The 24,446-nt window shown below is 48.3% G+C and overlaps 1 protein-coding gene across 1 annotated transcript in view; it reads left to right on the top strand.

Annotated features, from left to right (window-relative positions):
• Nucleotides 1-23,484, top strand: part of unc80 (unc-80 homolog (C. elegans)) — a gene marked incomplete at both ends in the record, with an annotated part of 45,392 nt that extends 21,908 nt beyond the window's left edge. Inside the window, 36 exons of the mRNA XM_080520172.1 lie at nt 26-229; nt 319-426; nt 1,134-1,272; nt 2,051-2,232; nt 2,353-2,484; nt 4,054-4,240; nt 4,368-4,499; nt 5,514-5,657; nt 5,753-5,940; nt 6,030-6,213; nt 6,754-6,848; nt 6,951-7,040; nt 7,161-7,262; nt 7,456-7,636; nt 8,258-8,523; nt 9,526-9,660; nt 9,741-9,879; nt 10,161-10,257; nt 10,339-10,509; nt 10,591-10,683; nt 10,766-10,984; nt 12,053-12,283; nt 13,557-13,680; nt 14,307-14,432; nt 15,509-15,632; nt 16,344-16,550; nt 16,626-16,810; nt 16,896-17,061; nt 17,566-17,745; nt 17,843-17,990; nt 19,435-19,491; nt 20,427-20,508; nt 21,154-21,259; nt 21,523-21,543; nt 21,910-22,106; nt 23,047-23,484. Coding sequence (XP_080376298.1) covers nt 26-229; nt 319-426; nt 1,134-1,272; nt 2,051-2,232; nt 2,353-2,484; nt 4,054-4,240; nt 4,368-4,499; nt 5,514-5,657; nt 5,753-5,940; nt 6,030-6,213; nt 6,754-6,848; nt 6,951-7,040; nt 7,161-7,262; nt 7,456-7,636; nt 8,258-8,523; nt 9,526-9,660; nt 9,741-9,879; nt 10,161-10,257; nt 10,339-10,509; nt 10,591-10,683; nt 10,766-10,984; nt 12,053-12,283; nt 13,557-13,680; nt 14,307-14,432; nt 15,509-15,632; nt 16,344-16,550; nt 16,626-16,810; nt 16,896-17,061; nt 17,566-17,745; nt 17,843-17,990; nt 19,435-19,491; nt 20,427-20,508; nt 21,154-21,259; nt 21,523-21,543; nt 21,910-22,106; nt 23,047-23,484 — 5,580 coding nt within the window. The remainder of the gene's footprint in view (nt 1-25; nt 230-318; nt 427-1,133; nt 1,273-2,050; nt 2,233-2,352; nt 2,485-4,053; nt 4,241-4,367; nt 4,500-5,513; nt 5,658-5,752; nt 5,941-6,029; nt 6,214-6,753; nt 6,849-6,950; nt 7,041-7,160; nt 7,263-7,455; nt 7,637-8,257; nt 8,524-9,525; nt 9,661-9,740; nt 9,880-10,160; nt 10,258-10,338; nt 10,510-10,590; nt 10,684-10,765; nt 10,985-12,052; nt 12,284-13,556; nt 13,681-14,306; nt 14,433-15,508; nt 15,633-16,343; nt 16,551-16,625; nt 16,811-16,895; nt 17,062-17,565; nt 17,746-17,842; nt 17,991-19,434; nt 19,492-20,426; nt 20,509-21,153; nt 21,260-21,522; nt 21,544-21,909; nt 22,107-23,046) is intronic.
• Nucleotides 23,485-24,446: the final 962 nt, after the last annotated feature.

Here is a 24,446-nt window from a genome sequence, read left to right as displayed (position 1 = left end):
CTGACCCGTCTTCTCCCCGACACAGATCATGATCCTGCTGTGCAACCAGCAGAGCTTCATCTGCACGCACATCGACTTCTGCCACCCGCGCTGCTACCAGCACCACAGCCGCTCCTGCGCCCGGCTGGTCCGCGCCATCAAGCTGGTGTACGGCGAGAGCGTGGACAGCCTGCGGGAGGACAGCGCCTCGTCCGGGAACCTCGGAGGACGTGCGAAGAAGAGCAAAGAGGTGGACGGTCGAGCCCAAAGGGAGTGACGGGAGGGGGTTCTTCACGTCGACGTCGCTCAGATCAATGTGCTTTTTTTTCCCCCCCTCAGTGCTCGGACAAGTCGTGCTTGAGGACGCCGTCCATGAAGAGGAGGCCCAACGACTCCAACACGGAGGGAAAGAAGGACACCGGCATGCTCAAGTACATCCGCAACCAGGTGGGTTATCTCCCGGGCTTCCACCTGAAAACGGAAAACTTTCATTGTAAAAACTTCAGTTCAGAAATATTTCATCTTGGGCCAAGTCACAATATTATACCTGTACCTCGCTGGTGATTGCAGTATTGTATTTTAGAATTGTAAATATCCTTCCCCTCAAACATTCTGTGTGTTCAGACACAATGTTCACCCCCCCAAAAAAAATCAAAGTGTTAACACAAAAGAATATCTAAAAATACATTAGCAATATCAATACATCAACACTTTCCCATATAATCCATCTTTAATATCGGCTTTTGGAGGTTTCACCCTTCCTTTGCATCTTTCTTTTTTCAGGATTTTAAAATTGTAGCTGTTTTAACTATTTTAACATCTTTTTAAGCAGTTTTTCCTCTATTCTAAATTTAGTTTTAGAACTCCTAGGGCTTTTATTTCACCATTTATTGTGGTTTTAGCTATTTTTCCACACATTTTAGCCATCTTAGTTATGCCTTTTTCAAAAACCATTTTTGTGTGCATGAATATAATGAAAACAAGATTAAAAAAAAAAAGAAAATAGGAATTCAGGAAGGATTTTGTGAAAGCTTACGGGCTGAGGAGCTCCGTGGTTGCAGACTCCTGCTCGCGATGCAGGACACCTAAACAATCCACCTGGATGTGGACTGATGAGGTTCTGAAAAGCGAACGCCGTTGCCTCCCCCACTCAGGTGATGAGCTTGTCCCCGGCTCCGCTCTCGCTGCTGATCAAGGCGGCCCCCATCCTGACGGACGACATGTACGGAGACATCCAGCCCGCGGCGTGGGAACTCCTGCTCAGCGTGGACGAGCACATGGCGGCCGCCGCGGGTGAGACGGCGTCGGCGGACATTCGCCTCTTAATAATGCTCTTCCCCTCAGCTCGGTTTTCTTTTTTTAATTAAAAAAAATAAATATTTAAATACATTACAGTCATTCCAATGTGCTTTTATAGAGAAAATAGAAAATCCCAACATATCCACATGAGCAAGCAGGTTTATTTGCGACTCTGGAAAGGAAAAACTCCCCAACAGGGAGAAACATGTGCAGAAACCCGACTCAGAGGTGGAGGAATTCTGTGGACCGGTTGGGGTGAAAGGATAGAGAGGAGAGGAAAGGAAAGACGGAGAGATAGACTGGGTGGGGAGATACATACAATACCCTTGTTAGTGCTACATACATTTTTTTTTCATTATAATACAATAATCACAGTGATCCCAATATTTTCCAACTGCCATGAGATTAAACCAGCCGGAGCAACAACAGAGCAAAAACCAAAGTAATCACAACAATGAGTGCAAAGACAAAAACAAAAGGACACAAAACAAAGAACCAAACAAACAAACAAAAAAACAAAAACATGATTTTGATAGACAGAACAATAGCAGAAAACAAGAAAAATCAGCAGCAAATCTCGTGTGTGTGTGTGTGTGTGTGTGTGTGTGTGTGTGTGTGTGTGTGTGTGTGTGTGTGTGTCCCCTCTGGATGTGAATGGAACTGTTGTGGGGGGGGCCCGCAATACCACCCCAGGGGCCTCAGCTCGGTTTTCACCCCCCGTCCCTCACTTTGCCCTTTTTGAAATCCCCCCCCCTCCCCTCCCCCCCTCCAGCTGCCATGTTCCTCCTGTGCGCCGTGAAGGTCCCCGACGCGGTGACCGAAATGATGATGGCGGAGTTCCAGCACCAGGAGGCGTGCCAGCGCATCAACTCCATCCTCAAGTTCTACACCCTGTGGCGCTTCCGCTACCAGGTGTGGCCCCGCATGGAGGAGGGGGCCCAGCAGATCTTTAAGGTACCCCCCCCCCCCCCCCCCCCCCCCGGCGAGCACCTCGGCGCCGTTGGCGGCTCGCCAGTAGGAGCCTCGATGAGATGTCTCTCTCTTTCTTTCTTTTCTTTCTTTCTTTTTTTTTAGATTCCTCCCCCCAGCATCAACTTCACGCTCCCGTCCCCGATACTGGGCATGCCCTGCGTTCCCATATTCGACCCCCCCTGGGTGCCTCAGAACACCGGGAGCGTCCAGGACCCCATCAACGAAGACCAGTCTGTAAGTCCGGCTCGGCTCGGCTGCCCAATGAGCATAACAACGCTAATAATGCCGCTACTAATGGTAATGATAGCATTCAGACGCCTTTGAAAAGTGAATTGACGCTTCGCCCGAATGCCACTGCGGGGTTTCGACTGGAAAAGACGGTCATTTCGATAGCGTCAAAATCAATTCAGTCATATCAAGGCGCTTTCAAAGAGAAAAATTTAAAAAAAAACCAATTGCACATGAGCCATATTTAAAACTTTTGGTTAAAATCCGTAAATGTAGAATGGAAATCGTAAGACAAACTGCCAAAAAACACACACACACACAAAAACCCCAGCTATAATATATAAACCATTTGTTACATGCAGTTTTAGTCTTGTCGGTGTATTTAAAATGGAATTGACAGGAGGAAACCCTGCACTGGCGTTGTGAAGAAAAGAAAACCCCAAGCCATTGTTTTTTTTTTTGTTTTAAGGGTTAATTTTGAATTTAGCCCCCGATCATGCCTTTAAAACACATTGAGTTGTATAAAAGTGGACACTTGCGCCAAGGAATCTGCGTAGAATTGCTAAATCTGTACGAGAACGACAGATTTCGTGGCGTCTTTTCTTACGAGGCATGATTATGACGATATGTGTCTTTATACATTCTGATGACAACCTGCGAGCACATGCCCTATAATTTATCTATCGACTGTCTTTGTTTTTAGTACCCCACATTAATTCAGTCAGTCCATACCATAGTAAGTTGGTATTTCTGTCCAGATGTTTGTACTGATGCATCTTGTTACCTCAGATCATTTAATGACAGGAGGGGTGGAAGTGGTCTCCATTGGAAAGCTTTAGGTTTTCATCATGGACCAGAAGCTGTGGCAGTTTCATGGGTCATTTCGAACAGTTGCATCTTGATCACTGATACACACATTTTTTTCTTTTTTTTAAAAAAGAAGAAAAAAAAAAAAAGAGGATAAAGTCCCCTAGCACCTGCTTTTGAAACGTTAAATAACAGCATGCATCGGACATACAGACATTTTGTGCGTGTTGTGCTTTTTGATGCATGGTCATTGGATGAGAATGACTTTGCCGTGTATGTTTACCCCATTCTCATGCATTCTCAAGCCTATAGTTGGACGTGTATGTGTATGAGCTCTTGTGTGAATGCAGTGAGGCATTTACTGTACACAGGATACAGTAAATTCTCCATTTTCCAGTCCAAACACGCTTTATCTGTGTCACAATTTGTCCTGACGGAAGTCGATTGGACGCTCCCAACAGTGTTGCTCAGGATGGCATTAGCGCATGTTGATTTGAGGCCCTGGAGGAGAGTTACTGTATTGATGTGTCGTCCGGTCATTCTACATTATTAAACGCTCCGCAGATGTCGCCCATTAAGTCCAGAGTAGCTGTGCACACGGGTCCCTGAGATCTCTCGAATCTGTCTGTGCATTCCTTCATTCTGAATCCTCCGTTGTGTCTTTTTACCCGCTGCGACGCCTGCACACCGCGTGATCCGACCGCTTCCTCCCTATCCCCCGCCCCTCCCCCCTCCCCCCTACCCCCCCCCCCCCAAAATTCCTCGTAGAAATCCTTCTCGGCCCGGGCGGTGTCGCGCTCCCACCAGCGAGCCGAGCACATCCTGAAGAACCTGCAGCAGGAGGAGGAGAAGCGGCGGCTGGGCCGCGAGGCCAGCATCATCACCGCCATGCCCGTGGCGCAGGAGGCGTGCTACGAGCCCACCTGCAGCCCGCCGCCCGAGCAGGAGGAGGAAGGTGGGAGGGGGGGTCCCGGGAGGCGGGGCGCATGCGCCGGCGACACGCCGCCGCATGCGCCGCACCCTGATAGCGTCTTGTGTTCGTTGTTGTTGTTGTTGTCGTTTTCATTTTCATCCCCCGCCAGCAGAAGAAGTGGTGAACCTGGCGTCCCGCCGCCTGTCCGTCAGCCCGTCGTGCACCTCCAGCAACTCCCACAGGAACTACTCGTTCCGCCGCGGCTCCGTGTGGTCGGTCCGCTCGCTGGCCAGCGCCGAGGGTGAGCAGGATTCCATAATGTGTCGAACAACCGATCCGGAACGCCAAACCACCGCTGACGCTGCCATTAAAGCTCAGTGACCCACCATAACCTTCAAGCCATGCTGGAAAAGAAAAGAAAAAAGAAATAATGCAACATTTCACTGTATTTTGCCCCTTTAAAATCGTCTATGTTGAGTTTGTTGTCCAAAAAAACCCACAAATTCACCAAAATCTTGGAATTTGAAGTCATAATCAAGTCTTTCTCGTTTATTGTTTTCTGCATGTTTGTTCCAGCTCCCCGTAAAGATTAATTCTTGTTTTCTCAACTTATATGCACAGTTTTTATGATTCTGGGCCTCCGTCACCATGAGCCAGTTCTCCAAACAAATTCAACTTTGAAGGTTTTTCCTTGTTTTGCAGAAAATGCACATATTTTCCACACACAACAAACCAAACAATTACTTCAGAGAATGAGTACAGTCTTAACATAAAAGCACCTTTATTGATGCCTTGCGCTGTTGTGTTTCCTCAAGTGGTTATACTATTTTGCTTTCTTTGAAAGCAGCCAAGATTTATTACCTTGCGACATTTAACCCCTCGTGACCGGCCACACTCCGCCTTCGTCATCCGAGTGAAAAGAATAGGCTTGTCGATACTGGTGAGTGGTGCATCATGGGCGATTTGGAAGTGGTTGTACGCAATGCAGAGGGAATAATAAGTGTGTGTATGCTGCATACATGAATACACTTTGGACTGCAACACTGCTTCTGGTGCAAAATACAGTGAACGGTCCCCAAATTGAATAGCTGTTGCATTATGGGTGTTTGTTTTTTTTTTACACCCTAGCATGTCTCAATGTCCGTTGCTCTTAAGAAATGTAGGATATTTTTCCTATTCGCTCGGTGGTTTGGCCGGATTGGGGCGTCTCGCGGGCCGGTTTTGGCCCACGGACCTCATGTTGGACGCCCCCCGGGGATAAAATCAACAATGCCAACGAAGCGTTTCGCTTCACCTCCGTCCAAATCTTTGCCAGACGAAGAAAACACGACGGAGCACACCCCCACTCACCACATGCTCCAGCCGCCCCAAGCCGTCTTCCCAGCATGCATCTGCGCCGCCGTGCTTCCGATTGTCCACCTGATGGAGGATGGGGAAGTGCGAGAGGACGGCGTTGCCGGTGGGAAAAACTTAAATTGGCATAACCTTCAATTTATTGGATTTGCTTGTGTGTGTGTATATATATATATATGTGTGTGTTTGATGTTTGTTCAGTGAGCGCCGTCGCTCAGCAAATCCTCTGGAACTGCCTCATTGAAGACCCGGCCCTCGTTCTCCGCCACTTCCTGGAGAAGCTCACCGTGAGCAACCGGCAGGACGAACTGATGTACATGCTGAGGAAGCTCCTGCTCAACATTGGCGACCTGCCGGCACAGACCTCCCACATCCTCTTCAACTACCTGGTGACGCTACAGATCACCAAACTCTCTCTCCAGCTCTCTCCAGTCTCTCAGCTAACTGTCCCCTGTCTCTCTCTCTTTCTTCCACCCAGGTGGGACTGATCATGTATTTCGTGCGGACGCCATGTGAGTGGGGCATGGACGCCATCTCGGCCACGCTGACCTTCCTGTGGGAGGTGGTGGGCTACGTGGAGGGGCTGTTCTTCAAGGACCTCAAGCAGACCATGAAGAAGGAGCAGTGTGAGGTCAAGCTGCTGGTCACCGCGTCCATGCCGGGTGAGCCATTCCCATGCTCGTTTCCCGGGGAAACACTTATCGTGACAAAGGCTCGTTATTTCACAAAAGTAGAAATTGAGTTGGTTCCACCTTCAATTTACGGTTGAAAACTCATCAAATCCGCACCGCTCAGAAAAGCTTTAATACAGTTTAAATATAGAGAGGTACAGGGTTTTGACATGAGAGCAAGGTGTCAATTGGTGGAGGTGAAACGTTCTGTCTGGATACGCCCTCACTGCTTTTGTTGTTTGGGTGTAGGACAGAACAAGATTCATGAAAATGAAGAAAAATGTGAAAAATTTGCAACGATGTAAGCGTAAAATGTAAGATGTAAAGCGGTCGGATTAAAAAAAGCCCTTTGACCTTGTAACGCTCATGATCTCCCGACTAGAGTGTCTCTCTTTTGTTTTTATTCGTGCCGTTTCTGTTTCTATTATAGATTAGTTTTCCACACGTATAAATCAATAAATCCTCTTTCCCCACGTCATTGTGGAGGAGGACCTTTTCCGTAACGCTCTTCCTTGTGTTTGATCGGTGAAGGAACCAAGACGCTGGTGGTCCACGGACAGAACGAATGCGACATCCCGACACAGCTTCCGGTTCACGAGGACACTCAGTTTGAAGCCCTGCTGAAGGTAAACGGCCCAGTACCTGGAAAACCCCCCCCCCCCCCCCCAAAAAAAAAACCCCACGCCAGACTTCATAGATGTTCCTGATGTTTCCCTTCGTCCCGTCAGGAGTGTCTTGAATTTTTCAACATTCCCGAGGCGAGGTCGGCGCACTACTTCCTCATGGACAAGCGCTGGAACCTCATCCATTATTCCAAGGTGAAAACAGCCAAACCGTCTGGAATGTTTGTCCTCGTCCTCTCTAGAAACCAACTACAGAGCTGCAGCAGTTTTAGTTTTACCGCCCGCTGCCATCTTTTCTCTCTCTTGCTTATCCAGACGTACGTAAGAGACATCTATCCCTTCCGGAGGTCCGTCTCTCCACAGCTCAACCTGGTCCACATGCTTCCTGAGAAAGGGCAAGAGCTCATCCAGAAACAGGTAAAAAGCAGAAAATCAGACTCTCGGGGTCGAAGGAAATCGGCTCAATACAGTAAAAACTAACTTGAATTTTATAAAAACTAATAATTATTTGTGATTTTACGTTCAGGCTGATGCCAAATGATGTCCAGTTTATTTATTCAGGGTTAGGGGTAAGGTTAGACCTCCAAAAAGGTGATCTCTGTTCTCCCAGGTGTTTTCCCGGAAACTGGAGGAGGTCGGCCGGGTCCTCTTCCTCATCTCTCTTACCCAACACATGCCCGCCGTGCACAAGCAGTCCCACGTCTCCCTGCTGCAGGAGGACCTCCTCCGCCTGCCCTCCTTCCCTCGTACTGCCATCGACGGCGAGTTCTCCCTCTTCAATGAGCCACAAGGTGACACGAACACCAAGTGGCATTCTTGCCCGTCATTCTTGTCGTTAGAACAGGGGTGTCAAACATGCGGCCCGGGGGCCAGAACCGGCCCGCCAGAGGATCTAATCCGGCCCGCCATGTGATTAAAAAAAAAAAAGTTTTAAAGTATAAATATGAAAACTGACAGAGGCTGATCTAAAAACACTAGATTGTCAAAAATGACATTCAAAACCGGCCTTGGTCAGAATTTGACCCCCGACATTAATGCAATCGCATAACGCAACGCCTTTCACAATAAAACAATGAGTCCAATTTATGTGAAATGATACTTTCGACACGTAAACTCAAAAAAATGTCCAGATGATGACAAATTGTTTTAATCCTGAATAAAAAATATGATGTCCAGATACAAGTCACTGCAAATATAATATCTGATTTCCTTTAATATGTATATTTCAGAATAGACTGGCAAATTCTTACAGTTACAAAAGGATCAAAAGAAGGAAAGACTTTGCATTTGTCCATATCTGCAGTTTAACATGTTATGTTTGACTTGTTGGCCCTCCAGAGGTCAGATCAGGTTGGATGTGGCCCCTCGACTGAAATGACCCTGCGTTGTACCCTCCCTTCCTCGCCTCGTAGGGAAGGAGCTGTTTGGCTTGGACACGCTTCACAAGGTGCTGTGGATCAAGCTGCTGGAGGAAATGTTCCTGGGCATGCCCAGCGAGTATCCGTGGGGCGACGAGATGATGCTGTTCCTCAACGTCTTCAACGGGGCGCTGCTGCTGCACCCGGAGGACAGCGCCCTCCTCAGGCAGTACACGGCGACGGCCATCAACACCGCGGTTCACTTCAACCACCTCTTCTCCCTGAGCGGATACCAGTGGATCCTGCCCACCATGCTGCAGGTACCTCGGCCACACCCCTTTTTCTCAGTGGACGCAAATTCTTACAGAATTTTCTAATCATAAAATGAAGCATATTGTATAATAAATACAATATAGTAGAACCACTATTATGGAATGATATTATTTAAAATATGACAAATAATGAATACAGATACATTTACTCTATTACAATAGACTTCATGATAATGGACTTAATATAATACATTTTTGTAAACTTTATTTAGTAACTATTTGTCTGTACATATTCTGTTCCTTTTAAAAAAAAAAAAAGATGAATCTCATAGTTACAATGCTGATGGACCAGCAAAGTAAGCTTTTTATTTTACAGTGCAAATGTCTATTTATCTGTATATTTCAGAAGTAAGTTTCTGAGAGTAAAGTCTCCCGCTGAGTGATGTGGAGTCATGCATCCCTACTTTTAAAGGGGTCATATTATGCAAAATTCCCTTTCCCAAGAGTAATAATCGTCCCCATACCTGGAACGAGGCCCCATAAGTGGAGAAAGAAAGTCCCCTCTCTCTCTCTGACTTTTTTCAGTTTTTAAAAAGTGTGTTGCTCCAACCAGCCAATCAGAAATCAAACCCTATATCTTGTCATCGGGGGGTTTAGCCAATCACAATCAAGGTAGGGCTCCTCCCCTTTGACTCCGCCCACAATCAGGCAGCGCTGGCACATGGCGCCACGAGAGGAAGTACTTCCTCCTCTTCCCATAGATGGTCATGTGTGGGCGGAGCCAGTCCAGCTCACACAGATGCAGCAGATTCTGAATGCAGCTCCTCTGATCCAATATTCTCATGGAGAGAAATCCAGGAAAAGCTGAATTTGGGGCAATAAATAAACATCAAAAAATGACATACCCCTTCAAATCACGACTCCTCCATGAGTCGTGATTTGGCGTTCCTCCATGGCGACGGGAACCAGAGTCCCTCTGTTTGGGAATCACTGACTTAGAGAGAGTTCCGTGGCGGAAATCACAGTGTTTCTCCTCTGTCTCTGCGGCAGGTCTACGCTGACTATGAGAGCAACCCTTTGCTGAGGCAGGGTATTGAATTTTGCTGCCGGCAGTTCTACATCCTCCATCGGAAACCCTTCATCCTGCAGCTGTTTGGCAGTGTTGCACCGCTGCTCGAATTCACCGTAAGGCCTGAATTCACACCGACAAACTTTGGCCTGTTTTGGTCGCCCCTCTCGATGTAATCTCGCCTCCCCTTGTCCAGACCAGCACCAGTACCGGTCTGTCCAAAGGCGTGTCGGCCCAGTGTCTGTTCGACCTGCTCGTGTCCCTGGAAGGTGAAACCCAAGACGCCTTGGACGCTCTGGAGCTGGTCAAGGCTGAAAAACCTCTCCGCTCGCTTGGTAAACACTCTCCCGTTCTCCTTGTAGTCAAATGCTGCCGTAGGTAGGGCGTCACGTCAGACCAAGTACAGAGAGACAACAGTTGTTTGCCGTTCAGTCGTGATGCCCAGAAACTCCGACCGATGCCACATGCAATTAATGTTCAGTGCGCTTCCATGTCAGCTTATCTTACGTCAAACATGCCTTGAATCCAATCCTCGTGAGTTCAACTTTTGCGAAAATATGCAGCAAATATACCACATGTCATTCTAGTTTATCTTTTTTTTTTTTATTCTCCACAGACTTCTGTTATGGCAACGAAGATTTGACCTTTTCAATCAGCGAGGCCATCAAGCTGTGTGTCACCGTCGTCGCTTACGCGCCCGAATCCTTTCGGAGGTTTGCTAAAATCATTGGGGGGAAAAAACGTCTCGTTTCTTCTCGCGTCTTTAGTTTCTAACGTCCCAGCGTTGACTCCAGTCTCCAGATGCTGATGGTGCTGGAGGCTTTGGTTCCTTGCTTCCTCCAGAGGCTGAAGAGCAACACGGTGACGATGGAGTCCGCCTCGGCTGCCAGGGACGAGATCGCGGCCATCGCCGCTCTGGCCACGTCCCTGCAGGCTCTCCTGTACAGCTCCGAGACCCTCACCAGGTTCGTCTCTGGGACTTTAAGTCAGAACAACCCAAAGAAAGCGGTGCCTCGTGGTGACGGTATGACTTGCTTCCTCTACAGGCCAATGACGGCCCCGCAGATGTCCCGATGTGATCAGGGTCATAAAAGTGGCACCACAGCGAACCACGCCATGTCGGGAGGAGTCAACACCAGGTCCGATTCACGTCACATTGGTTCTCGGGCTCCAGAGATTTAGTTCTAGAGTCTTGACAGGGGGGGGTTTGTCTTTCTGCAGGGATAACCTGCACCTCCTAGAGGAGGGCCAGGGCATGCCGAGGGAGGAGCTGGACGAGCGCATCGCTCGGGAGGAATTCCGCCGGCCTCGAGAGTCCCTCTTAAACATCTGCACCGAGTTTTATAAGCACTGCGGACCCCGGCTCAAAATCCTGCAGAACGTGGCCGGCGAGCCGCGGGTCACGGCGCTGGAGCTGCTGGACATCAAGTCGCACATGAGGTGATGAGGTTTAACCAAAACCAGTCTGATGATGGCGTAGCTTCAATGAGGCAAAGCACTATTTTGGCAGTTGGTGGGGTTTTTTAAATGTTTTTTTTTTAGCAAGTTCAGTTAAATTCAATTTGTTTCTATTGAGCCTAATACAATGCAGTCATTTCAAAGTAGTTTCACAGAGGAAGAAACAGCAATTCCTCATGAGCAAGTAGAGGAGACGATGGAAAGGAAAAACTCTTTTAACAGGAAGAAATGTGGTGGACCAGAGTCAGAGGAGGAACATTTCTGCTGTTTCAGTTGCAGTTCGGAGATGGGAGAGAAAAGGACAAGACAGACCGATGGATTGTGGGTAGGGATTTAAACCCTCGTTTGGGTAGTAGTAGGGATTCAAACCCTGGTTCGGGTAGTGGGTAGGGATTTAGACCCTGGTTCAGGTAGAGGGTAGAGATTTAGACCCTGGTTCAGGTAGTGATTCAATCCCTGGTTCAGGTAGGTGGTAGGGATTTAGACCTTGGTTTGGGTAGGGGATTGAGATCCTAGTTCAGGTAGGGGTTAGGGATTCAATCCCTGGTTCAGGCAGGTGGTATGGAGTTAGACCCTGGTTTGGGTAGGGGGTAGGGATTTAGATCCTAGTTCAGGTAGGGGGTAGAGATTTAAACCCTGGTTCAGGTAGGGATTCAATCCTTGGTTCAGGTAGGGGCTAGATATTTAGACCCTGATTTGGGTAGGGGGTAGGGATTCAAACTCTGGTTCAGGTAGGGGTTGGGGATTCACACCCTTGTTCGGGTAGGGGCAAGGGATCCATACCGACCCCAAAATCCAATTTGGTTTTGTTTTGTAACTTTTTGTCTTCGTCTATGAATGCTTCTAGGAAGTCAAAGCCTGTTCCTTGCCATTTTCAATCATGTCGCATTTCTAAGGAACATGCATCACTGGGATGAGCAGTAGAGCTGACAAATGCTGGGTGCAGGAGGTCCTGAAAGAATATGTACTATCGTGAAAGAAAAATGAATAAAATGACACATATCGTGTAGAAATCCTTTGCTTATAACTTGCACTAACTGTCTTGGCCAGGCTGGCAGAAATCGCCCACGCCCTGTTGAAGCTGGCCCCGTACGACACCCTGACCATGGAGAGCCGCGGGCTGCGGCGCTACATCATGGAGATGCTGCCCATCACCGACTGGGCGTCGGAGGCCGTCCGCCCCGCCCTCATCCTCATCCTCAAGAGGCTGGACCGCATGTTCAACAAGATCCACAAGATGCCTACCCTCAGGTGCGCTCGCCCACAGGCATTATGCAGCAGGTCTGTAGAACACGATTCCTCTCTCCGTGTCGCTGTGTATCGTGCTGTGACCGGTGCCGTGGTGTGTACCGTAGATAGACGGCTTCTTGGCACTGTCCTCTGTAAAGCACTGCCTTGGTGGGTTGATGTACCGTAAGAGCTGCTGTGGCGTGTTTCTGTGCAGGTACATGTGTCCGCTGGGGAAGAGTGGAAAGCATAAGTGGTTGTGTGTGCGAACAGCGGATCACTGGCGGTCCCTCCTCTGAGCCAAGGGTGTTCAGTGTGATGCCAGGGAGCCCATATTAGTCGCATCGAGGTTTGGCTGGACGAACGTCTCCAGATTAGCGCAGTCGAGGGGGTTATGTTATCTTTTCAACCCCAAAAGTGACGTAGGGTAGTGTTCAGATTCTTTTTTTCCATGCGGTCCATGGACATGAACTGTAATGAAAAACAAAGAATTGCTTACACCATCATTCTATAATAGTGAAAATAATGTTAAATTCAGCAACACCGGCTGGGTTCTGTTGACCGATGATTTGTTTACTGATGATGAATCCGTTTTTAAGCAGTTTTAAACACTATGTACATTTTTTGAATCCCAAAACTGGACTGCAGTTGGCTTTGATCGGACTTGATGTCAATCATTTTCAGCAAATGCGATGGCTTTTTCTTTAACTCTGACAAATATATGGACTTCCTCCGCATTACGTTCTTGTAACTGGTTCATTTCTTGATTTAACATTAAAAAAAAAATGGTTATCAATATTCAACACTACCTTTAATTGAGTAACAAAATTAAAGAAGTTAACTCAACTAAAAATAATCACGTACAAGTTCTGAAGTACACTAAATTATTATAATACTGTTTCAGTAGAACGTGATGGCCAGCGAGAGTGTCTCTGATCATGATCACCGGAAGTTTTTCATCTTAAAAAGAAAAAAAATTAAAAAAAATTTTATGTGAGGGATGAAACACAAAATGTTCAAAGTGTCAACCGACCCGTTGCCACGACAACAGACCGGACACGGCCGGCTCAGAGGGGACTCCAGGGGTTTCTTCTTCTCGTCAGGATCTGTCGCTGCAGTGTCTTCAGCTGGCTGTGTTCTGTGGGCTTTTGCAACTTTTGGTGTCATTAATGACCTTTTTTGTTTTTTAAAGGACAAAGATATATATTTTATCGATCGATGCATTTAATATTAACGGATATGACGTCGATATGTCTTTCTAAATTCATGACAATGTGCTTTTGCTTGGGGTTTTGGTGTTGGTGGCGGTGGTGGGTGTGTCCTCCAGGAGACAGGTGGAGTGGGAGGCGGCCAGCAGCCTGATTGAAGGAATCTGCCTGACCTTGCAGCGGCAGCCCATCATCTCCTTCCTCCCACACCTCCGCTCGCTGATCAACGTCTGCGTCAACCTGGTACGGCGTCGCGCCGGTGCAGAAACGGGTTCGCGCGGAGGCGCCTCGAAGTTTTTGCGTTTAGACTGTTACGTTTTGGAAACAATGTCCATTTCCACGAAAACAGAAAGGCTAAAAAATAAAATACATTTTGTTTCCATTAGAGGGTGCTGTTGCAATGAAGAAACCCACACATGTATATTATAAACAATTCTGGGTTCTATTTACTACAGCCGTGGTGCAAGTTGTGTTTTCCCCTAAGTTCACACGGCGGCGGTGTCGTAGCATATTTGGAAACTTGCGTTTAGGACGTATAGGACGACAGTGTCATTTCCCAAAAGCTACGACCTCCCCCTTCTACACAACGGAGTTGTAGTGTTTTCGAAGAGTTGCATTTTCCTTTGTTTACACAACAGAGTCTTAGCATTTTCCCCCTTTACACTTGATGGACTTGTAGCATTTTCGAAAAGTTGCGATTTTCCCCCCATTCACATGATGACGGCGTCGCGTAGCGTTGTTGAAAAGTTGCGTTTTCTCCCGTTTACGCCAGGACAGAGTCGCAGCTTTTTCAAAAAAAAGGTGCGTTTTAGTGGCGTCGAATGAAATGATTCCGTTGTGGCGTAAAACGCTGTGTGTGGTGCTTTCAGGTGATGGGTGTGGTGGGACCCTCCAGCGTGGCGGACGGACTCCCTCTCCTCCACCTCAGCCCCTACCTCTCCCCCCCGCTGCCTTTCAGCACGGCCGTGGTCCGGCTGGTCGCTCTGCAGATCCAAGTACAACCTCGGCTGAACCCCATCCATTAAAGTCCTAGTGAAATGAAAATTCGACCTCCAAAACACTCTGGCTGTCGCTTCTAGGGACATTTTTATGCTAACTGGCCCGAGGGTAAAATGTATAAACACGGCAATGTGTTAGAAAATAGCCGATAAACAGCGGTATTTCCACTGCTGGGCGGAGCTTCTGACAATAATAGAGTGACGTCACGAGTTGTGCACACACCCATTATGGAGGATCAGAGTTTTGACGACGAAGAGGCTGAATTCAACGATATTTCATAATCATCGGGCATTTCAAACCCAGTGATTGATGAAGACCGAATGTGTCGTTCTGCCATCGGTGACCCCGTCTGGAACATGTTTGAGGAAGCAGAAGACGATTCGTCCTCGTCTCCTCGCCTCAGCAGCCGCCAGTTTTCATCTTTGAGGCTTTGAGGCTCATGACTTTTGGCAGAACGACCGGCTTCCTGGATCATGTTGAAGCTCTTTTCCGACTGCGCGGAATCACCGAAGAAGAGTCCAGGTATTAATTGATTGTCTACTAGCCGCCCGAGCTAGCGGCTCCCGCTAGCCGCTCGAGCTTATGGCTCCCGCTAGCCGCTAGCCACTCGAGCTAGTGGCTCCCGCTAGCCGCTAGCTGCCCGAGCTAACGGCTCCCACGAGTGGCTCCCGCCGCCCGTGCTCCTTCTCTCCTCTCTCTGGTCTCTTCCAGGCTCAATCTTTCGTCAAGGCTCATAAAACGCCGACCATAACTTCAACACACTGTTAAAACTTGGATATTTAAGAGGGAAACAAGCCGATATAAACACAACAGATCGAGATCTGCACATCTCTTGACGTCACGCCCACTAAGGATTCCCCCGACTTCCTCGCCTAGAGATTCAAAATTCAAATAACTTTGTTATGCGACAACAGTGGTGGGGCAGAGTCGGAGGAACCTTAGAAGTAGAACCCAAACTATCATTTTTTGCAAAGTAGTGTTTTACATTTCACTAGGCCTTTAAGCTCCACACTCCCTCTTTTTTTTCGTGATTGTTTGTTGTTAAACTTCTCTCTCTCTCTCCCCCTTCCAGGCCTTAAAGGAGGACTTTCCCCTCAGTCATGTGATCTCACCTTTCACCAATCAGGAAAGGCGAGAAGGGATGCTGCTCAACCTTCTCATTCCATTTGTCCTGACCGTGGGTTCTGGAAGTAAAGGTAAGATGCTGAATCCCCGAAACTGCTCCCATTGGATGGAGCGAGCGCCTTGCTTTTTCTAAATTATGCGTAAATAAACATTCTATAGTTTTCTTTTTATTTACACGTCAAGAGTCATTTTCAAAAGGACTGTTGTCACTTCGCAGAAAAAGGTCTTGTATGTCTTGGGCTGTCTTTCCAAGCAGCTAAACATTTTCCCCGACAAACTCCACGACTCAGTATCCTCAGGTGCAGGAAATTTATTGAGCACTTAAAATTTTGTGAATAAGAAAGTGCCTTTGCAAGGGAGACGGATAACAAAGCAAGCTGGAGACCGATCCAACTCCGGCGGTTGCAAACATTTGCACCAGACACACGGCACAGGGCTACTTCCGGTTTATATAGCGTCACTTCCTGGTTTTGTGACATCACTTCCAGGTTGCGCAATCACTTCCTGTGAGGTGTGAATGCGCCATGTATCAACAAAAGACATTTGTCCCAAAATATAACCCATAGTGAGAGCACAATAACTAAAATAACTTAAACTAATGGAAATGAGAAAAAGAAAATTTATATTAAAATTGAAATGACTAGAATTTTTGAAAGAAAAAGGTTTGAAATTGGAATTTAAAAAAACCATACTACTCAGGGGGGGTGGGGTTAATAAAGTATGAATAGTTTAGCTCATTTTGGAGACTGGATTCATTCGATGCATCGTGATTTCACTTGCAGACAGCCCGCACCTCGAGCAGCCGGAGATCTTCCTCCTCCTCCAGACGGTCATCAACATCCTCCTGCCGCCTCGGATCATCTCCACCTCCCGCACCAAGAACTTCATGCTGGACGCGTCTCCGGCTCACTGCTCCACCCCCGGAGACACGGGGAAGGACCTACGTCGGGAGGGCTTAGCAGAGTCCACCAGCCAGGCCGCGTACCTGGGTACGTCGGTATCTTTATCCCTTGGGGTATTTCACGGCTTTGACGTTTCCTCCCGCTAACCTCCACCCCTCACAGCTTTGAAGGTGGTGCTGGTTTGCTTCGAGCGCTCGCTGGGGAACCAGTGGTACCGTCTGAGCCTGCAGGTGAAAGAGATGGCTCTGAGGAAGGTGGGCGGCCTGGCGTTCTGGGACTTCATCGACTTCATCGTCCGAACGCGCATCCCCATCTTCGTCCTGCTGCGACCCTTCATACAGTGCAAGGTCAACCATCGCCGACGACCAGTCCCAACGTTCCCTTCCAACTTGTCCGATCCTGTGCTTATTTGTATTTATTTATTATGAATAGTTGCTCACCCAGCCGGCGGACTCCCAGGAGGAGATCACAGCTCGCCACCACATCGCCGACCAGCTGGAGCGGCGCTTCATCCCGCGGCCGCTCTGCAAGAGCTCGCTCTTCGCCGAGTTCAACAACGAGCTCAAGATCCTGAAAGAGGCCGTGCACAGCGGATCTGGTCAGACACCGTCACGTTTTCAGTTCAAAACATAATCTTACCTACACAAAGATGCAGTTTTACGTCCATTGGGCTGGAGCAGTATAGAAATAGCCCCTGAATAATCGATTAAATATCCACAACTCTAGAATTTCTGCTGCTTTGGGCACATTTTCACTTTCCACTGATCCACATGGGTGCTAGTAGACCAAATGTTGTATGAGAAATTCAGAGGCTGAGAACAAATCAACCACAGCATCACCAGAACAAGACTTTAAGGGGCTGAATCAAGACGAAGACCCTGAATACGTAGTCACCACAACTCTATACATGTCTGGAATCTGTCCTGCCCAGATAGGAATTCCACGTTGAACTGAAAAGCAATCAAATAATTGACGCAAATAAATGAAAATGACGAGACAAACGGGTGCTGAACGGTGATGTTATTGTAAGTCAGGCAAATATTCAGGGTAACTATGAAATTGTGATGATGGCCCTTGTTTGATCGCGCCTCCGCCTCCACAGCCTACCAAGGCAAAACCTCCATCAGCACGGTGGGTACCTCCACGTCGGCCTACCGCCTCAGCCTGGCCACCATGTCCCGGTCCAACACGGGCACCGGCACCGTCTGGGAGCAGGACAGCCAGCCGTCACGCCAGCCCTCGCAGGACACGCTCAGCCGCACCGACGAGGACGACGAAGAGAGTAACGAGCTCTACTTTATCACAACTCCTTCCATTTCACATTTATTGTGTGGTGGATCAGTGGTATGACGACCCCGCCCCCCCCAAACACCTTTCAGACGACTCCATGAGTATTCCCAGCGTGGTGAGTGAACACGAAGCCTTCCTGCCCCGGGCCGTGTCACAGCGGCGCTTCTCCAGCCACGCCACCGGCACGGCGGCGTCGCAGCCCGAGGCGCCACGGACCACCATGCTGCCCAGCCACAGGTGACACACTGAAACACGCACGGGGGTTTCTGGTACGGTGAGCTCAAAGGAAATTCTCAAACCTTCCCTTTCCGACACCGTGGCCTTATTTCGAAGAAGAAAGGAACACACGCAACGCGTTGGGCAGTGTCTTTCAACCAGATAAATATATCTGAGGATTCATGGTTATTAGTACTATACTTGAGACCATTTTTGGAAAAAGTCATGGCATTGTATTTTATTATTCTTTAAGGACTCCGACAATGGAAAAAATAATTTGGGGTAAATATTTTGTCATATTCTTACATTTACAAGTTTCTGGGACAATCCAATCTCAAATAGCCAGAAAGTGATTAAAGCATTGACCCGAACCCTCAACCATGCCCCGAGCATTCTACCCAGTACCCCCACCTCAATAATTGCCCCCAACCAATACCTCTACCCCTCGCCCGACCTCTAAGCCAAACCCTACCTCTCAACCAGTACCTCAAATCCCAACCTACTCCTATGAGTAACCACCACCCCTTCCCCAACCTCCAACCCTACCCCTACTAATACCTCTACCCCAAGCCCTAATTCTAACTCCAACCCAACCTCTACCAGTACCTCCAATCCCAACCTACACCTACTAGTAACACCCTTCCCCAACCTCCAATCCTACCTCAACCAGTACCTCAACTAGTACCCCTGCCCACACCCCAATCCATTTTTGATTGGATTTTTGATTTGGATTTTTTTTTACCAGAGGTGTACTGGTAGGGATACCAGTACACCTCTATCCCTACTGGTATCCCTACTCCCGCTCTTACTTCTACCAACACCACCACCCGAACCCCCAACCCTGCTCCTACCAGTACAAACTACTGTTACCCCTGCCCTACTTGTACCACCACCCACAACCATAAAACCAAACTCTACCCGAACAGTACTTCTACCCCAAACCCTGCCCCGAGTACCCCCACCCCAACCAGTGCCCCGAGCCCCAACATGTTTCACAACATTTGCACTTTATTACATAATTCACCAGTTTTGCGACAAAGTATTCTCATATCAAAGTCTCTTACACATGTGGGAGACCTTAGGGGCCTCCTGAAATACAATGCTGTACTTTGTTTGATCTTAAGATACTCAGAAACTGAACCCTTTGTGACACTCCAACTCAGCCAATGAGACGTTCTAAACTCGTTCATTCAGCATGTAGGTATTTTGTCGGGGGGGTCAACCGATCATGTTCCTCACCCAAGTCATATTTTTCTGTGTATCTCTGTTGATTGACAGTGTTTGTTTTTTGTTGTTTTTTTGTTTTTTTTTTACTCTCAGGGCAACACTTTATGTAAGAATGTGTTTTAAGAAAGAACCAGAAGTTCCAGCGGTGGCTCTCTGTGACTTAAGCCCCGACCGATCTCCGCGATGCACTCCCTAAACTCCCGTTCTCCCCCCTCCTCCGCACCCCCCCTTTTTACAGTGAACCCAATGTGCTAGATGAGTCCCAGGGCCTTCTGCAGGAGGGTAACCTCTCTAGGTACAGTGGCCCCCTCTGTTGTGTGTGTGTCCCGTTGGTGCAGTCTTGCATCTGTCTGCCACGGGGGAGGGGCATCGCCTCCGGGACGGCCTCCTCTACCGGCCGTTGGTCACTCATCTACATCTGATCAAGTCGCCTCGGCCCCGTCACACCTTACCTCCCCGCTCCCTCCCTCCCTGTCTCTCTCTCTCTCTCTCTTTCCTTTCTGTGGGTCCAATGTGCCTTGTGTCTGTCCCCCTTACCCTACCACCTCCTCCTGAGCTCCACACTGACACTCATCTCAGCTCATCTGCTGTGCTATCGTAACCAGGCCCCTCCCCGCCAAAAAGATGAAGACGCCCCCCCCCCCCCCCCCCCTACCCACATCACCAGGGAGCCTCTGCCTCTGTCCCCTCTCCTGTCTCAGTTCTCTACAGTTAATGTGCCATCACCAGAATCAGCCTCTCTCCCATTGGTGCCATGGTGTTTCATACTGTTTACGTGTCTATCAGGCTTCTCGCTGATCAAATTGGGCGTCCAACTGTGGATACCAATCTGTAGGGGCAAAGGGGGACCCGGGGCGGCAACCATATTGAATGATTGTTTCATTTATCTGCTTTCTTTGACCAAAAAAATAGCTTTTTTTCCCCTTTGTTGGATAGGAAATATTTTGACTTGCAAAGTCGATAATAAAAGAGGATTTCCACCACAGACTTCCCTTTCGGTTGCTCCTCCGGCCCCTACTCGCCCCTGTTGTGTTTTTTTTTTTTTTGGTGTCTGAATCATGGCAGCACTGTTTATTCCGCGCCACTGTGATTGGGTGTCTCGTACTGAATGGGTAGACTAGCGTTTGGTCGTGTCCGCACATGTTCAGACGGCGAGCGCGGCTGGGGGATGCCGCGGCGCGTTTCGGCCTCCTTAACACGAGTGTTTCCGTGTGTGATGGGCGAACGCAGGGTGGCCAGTGTGCAGAGTGAGCCGGGCCAGCAGAACCTCCTCATCCAGCCGCCGTTGGGAAGGAAGCGAGGACTCCGGCAGGTCAGTCCCTCACCGTCGTCACGCAGAAACACCGTTGACCCCCATAGAAGTTGAATGTGTCAGACGTGTTAGACACGTCTTCAATTTAGGGGACTTGTTATTTGTTATTTGTTTGTTTTTATCTGCAGCGGGATATTTTTAATTTGACTAGAATTGTAAATATTTCAGGAAGTGTTAAAAGGTTTATAATGCTCAGCGATTTTTATTTTTTTAATAAAACATTTCATTAACCGTCTTTCACCACATTTTAATTAAATTTTTGTTTTTTGGAATATATCCATCTGATTTTCTCATAATTTTTTTAATATTTATTTTATATAATTTTTAATTCAATATTATTATTTTTCAAAGTAATTCTTATTGATATATTATAATAACTTGATAACTTAATAGATAAATATGATTAATATTTCGTCATTCTTTTTTACTGTTTATTTATTTATTTATTTTAATCAAGCTGTTGTAGCGTTTATGCCCTTAAGGGACGATTCATACCATCATTTGCCTGTAATTTAACCCCAGGCTCATTGTTTTGCTGGCTGCTTCTATAACCTAAGAAGAAGAAAATCACCAACTTTAGAAGCAGAATTTAAATCATGCAGCCTTTTGAACCACGAAACCAAGTCTTGTGGCGATTCCCTGCAGCTGCGACGCCCCCTGCTGTCCATCCCGAAGACGGAGCCGCGGGGCCGATCCGGGGCGAGGCTTTCCACCACGAGGAGGAGCATCCAACCGAAAAACAAACCCCTGGGTAACCGATCACAGTCCCGTCTGTCCCGAGTGAGGACGACCGTCTGTTTTTTGTTTGTTTGTTTTTCAAATATGAAGAGAAAAAGGTCACTGAAAGGCCAAAAAAAAAAACAAAACCAAAACAATAACCCGTACCCCGAGGTGGCCCCGTCCTCCCCACTCATGACCTCTGTCTTTGTTCCAATGCTGTTTGTTGTGCCACCGGTCACCGGACTGACTCTTCTCACTCTGTTCTGTCTCATGCCTTATGTTTCGAAAATAAAGAAACTTTGTTGGACTGTGAAGGTGAGACGCCACCCTCCAAACCCTTCCTCTCCACCCTGCAATGGCCTGCCCCTGTAATCTGCAACCTTACCCCCCCCCCCCCCCCCCCATTAGGGCGCTCTGCATGTCTGTCTTGCATCCCCTTTCCCCTCCCCTCCCCCTGCCTCTCCACTCTTTGGTGCTGATGTGGCTACTCCCGCCGCCGCCTCTTGTTTTCATCTGTGTGTGTGTGTGTGTGTGTGTGTGTGTGTGTGTGTGTGTGTGTGTGTGTGTGTGTGTGTGTGTGTGTGTGTGTGTGTGTGTGTGTGTGTGTGTGTGTGTGTGTGTGTGTGTGTGTGTGTGTGTGTGTGTGTGTGTGTGTGTGTGTGTGTGTGTGTGTCCCCACAGCACACGCAGACCAAAAGCGGTCCGTCACCTTCACGGAGATCCAAGGATCCGGCAAGCCGCCGACTCCGAGCGCCGCCGAGCCTCCGGCCGAGGGCAGGAAGGCGAGTCCGGCCTCGTCAAAGTCCCCGGCGCTGGAGGTGTCCCCGGCGTCCCCGGCCACGGTGACCGCCGACCTGCACGGCCACGCCACCGCCAAGGTAAGGCTTTCCCAACCAGACCGCCACGTGGAGACGAGTGCCGCTTCCCCCGCCAAATCCTCCTCAAGCCTTACTCGACTTACAAAACCAGACCAAAGTCTTATTTTGACATCAGATGCTGCCAACGGCTTTTTGGCAGGAGACACCAGTTGACAGGGGCGCCAGTGAAACCGAAACACCGGACAGAGACGCGCGATCGTAGCCTTCCGGCCATTCGGTCAACCTCATCGTGGAAATGCGAATTAAAACATTAATTTATTCTAAATTTAATTAAACAGTAAAGTGTAACGTTAGGCTCAAAGTGCACGGTAAAGGCAAGTCAAATTTGGAACAATGTCGTACAACAGCTGGAAAAAACTGTACATAAAGCATCAGAACTACAACAGTAAGGTTAATAAAGTGCTATGTTCAAATATACATGATCAAATTAATTTAATAAAACCCAAGGCAGCATCCAGACCCTTCCCCCCCAAGTCATGCCATTGGCGTAACCGTCCAAAGACATTTGAAGAAGTTTTAACAATTCAATTTATACGAGCGTATCAGAAAGATGGTGGGTGAAAGTCAGCAGCCTGTAGGGGGCAGCAACGCAACGCGCCTCTGTTTACCCTCCCAACAAGTGAAGAAGAGACTCGACTTCCGGTTTTCCCGGCGACTCAAACTTGAAATAAAGAATTACGGTCGGATTTTATTTCCCGATTTTTGTTTCAGAAACGCATATCGGGGAAACCGGAAACCATCCGATTTCTGTTTTTCAATTTTCAATTTAAAAGCGAAAAACGGGAGACGGCTCGTCTTCCGTCTTTCGTTTCCCCAACATCAAATGGAAAAACGAAAATTGGATGGCTTCCGGTTTTTTCGTTCACCGACATCAAAACGAAAATCGAACGGCCGATTATCTCTCTCTCTTTGGACAGAAAGTGTTTGTCTCCCCCTACAGGCGCCTCCGGCCATCACCAGCAAGGAGAAGCGCGAGCAGTGGGGGCTCCGCAGCAGCCTCTCCCCCCCCCCCTCCGTCTCCCGCCCCTCCACCCCGACTCCCCCGTCCAGGACCTGCTCGCCCCTCCCGCTGTCCCGCACCTCCTCCCCGCTGCCCCCGCCGCTCCCCGTGCTGTGCGCGGCCCCGGCGCCGGGCCCCCCGCCGCCCCCGCCCCTCCCGCCGCCGCCGCCGGGGCCCCCCCGGATGCGCGAGAGCCCCGGGGACGAGGACACCACGGCGCTGCTCCCGCGCGGCGACGCGCGGCTGCGGCTGAGCGAGGACGACGGCGGCACCGAGAACCCCCTCCTCGCGCCGCTGCTGTCGCCGCGGCGACCGCCCCGGCAGTCCCCACTGCCCCTGTCCCCCGTGGACCTGGACCTGGATGAGTCTCACGTCTGAGACGAGGCGACCTGAAGATCGACCAGCATCATTTATCTTCAGATTATCACAGTTGAATGTAGATTATCATTATCGTTTGTGTCTCTTGCGCTACAAACGCGTTTTAGTTCGGCCCAATAACCTTTCAACTGAAACTTTAAACCAGGGGTGTCCAACATAAGGCCTGAACCAAAGGCCAAGCAAATTTAACACGTTAAGGATTTTTTATTTATTTTTTTTAAACAAATTTCTTAAATTCTTAAGCGTTTTGGACACAACCCAACACAATGATTATTGCAGGAGATGATTAAATTGAATTTCTTTGAGGATAATACAGGTTCTAAAGACAAATTTCTATTAGTCGAAAGCCATTGTGAAAGCCAGAGGGAGTGACGTCGTTTTATGAGATATACAGAATAGTGTGTATTATAGTTAAAAATGTTGACATTAAACGTCTATGAGATGTTATTTTTTAGCAGAATATACGGTTTTGTGTCACTTATGCAGCGAAAAGGTGAAAGAAAGTAAGTTCACGTGGCAACTTGAGGAGGGATATATTTGTGTTTATGTGTATATTTGAGATTTTCGTGAATAAATCTGCACTGTAAGCGATAGAAATGACGAAACGCAAGGAAACGTACGTGTCATGTGTGTCCGTGAGCCTTTCAGATCGTCCCTGTGTGTCCGATGTTAACGGTGTTTCATTTGTGACCAAAAGACTGTCGCGTCCCAGTGGATTATGGGTAATTGGTCAGCGGATCGCACAGGTGAGACGTGACGAAAACATCCGCACTGGTGACGTTTGTTCAGTTTGGTCTCCAGAAAAAAAAAGACTTGCTTTAATTGCAAAGAATGTGATGCAGTAGATAGCCGTTACCTCGTCTCTCATTCCATGCCTTAAACGAAGAAACACGTCTGTTATCCCTTTATTCTCTTTTCAAGAGCTAGCGGTCCGATCCGTAGCCTGAACGGGCTCCGTGCCA

Source organism: Blennius ocellaris (genome assembly GCF_963422515.1).
Source record: "Blennius ocellaris genome assembly, chromosome: 24".
In the NCBI taxonomy this organism is placed as follows: domain Eukaryota; kingdom Metazoa; phylum Chordata; class Actinopteri; order Blenniiformes; family Blenniidae; genus Blennius; species Blennius ocellaris.
This window is presented reverse-complemented; position numbering and strand designations above follow the sequence as displayed.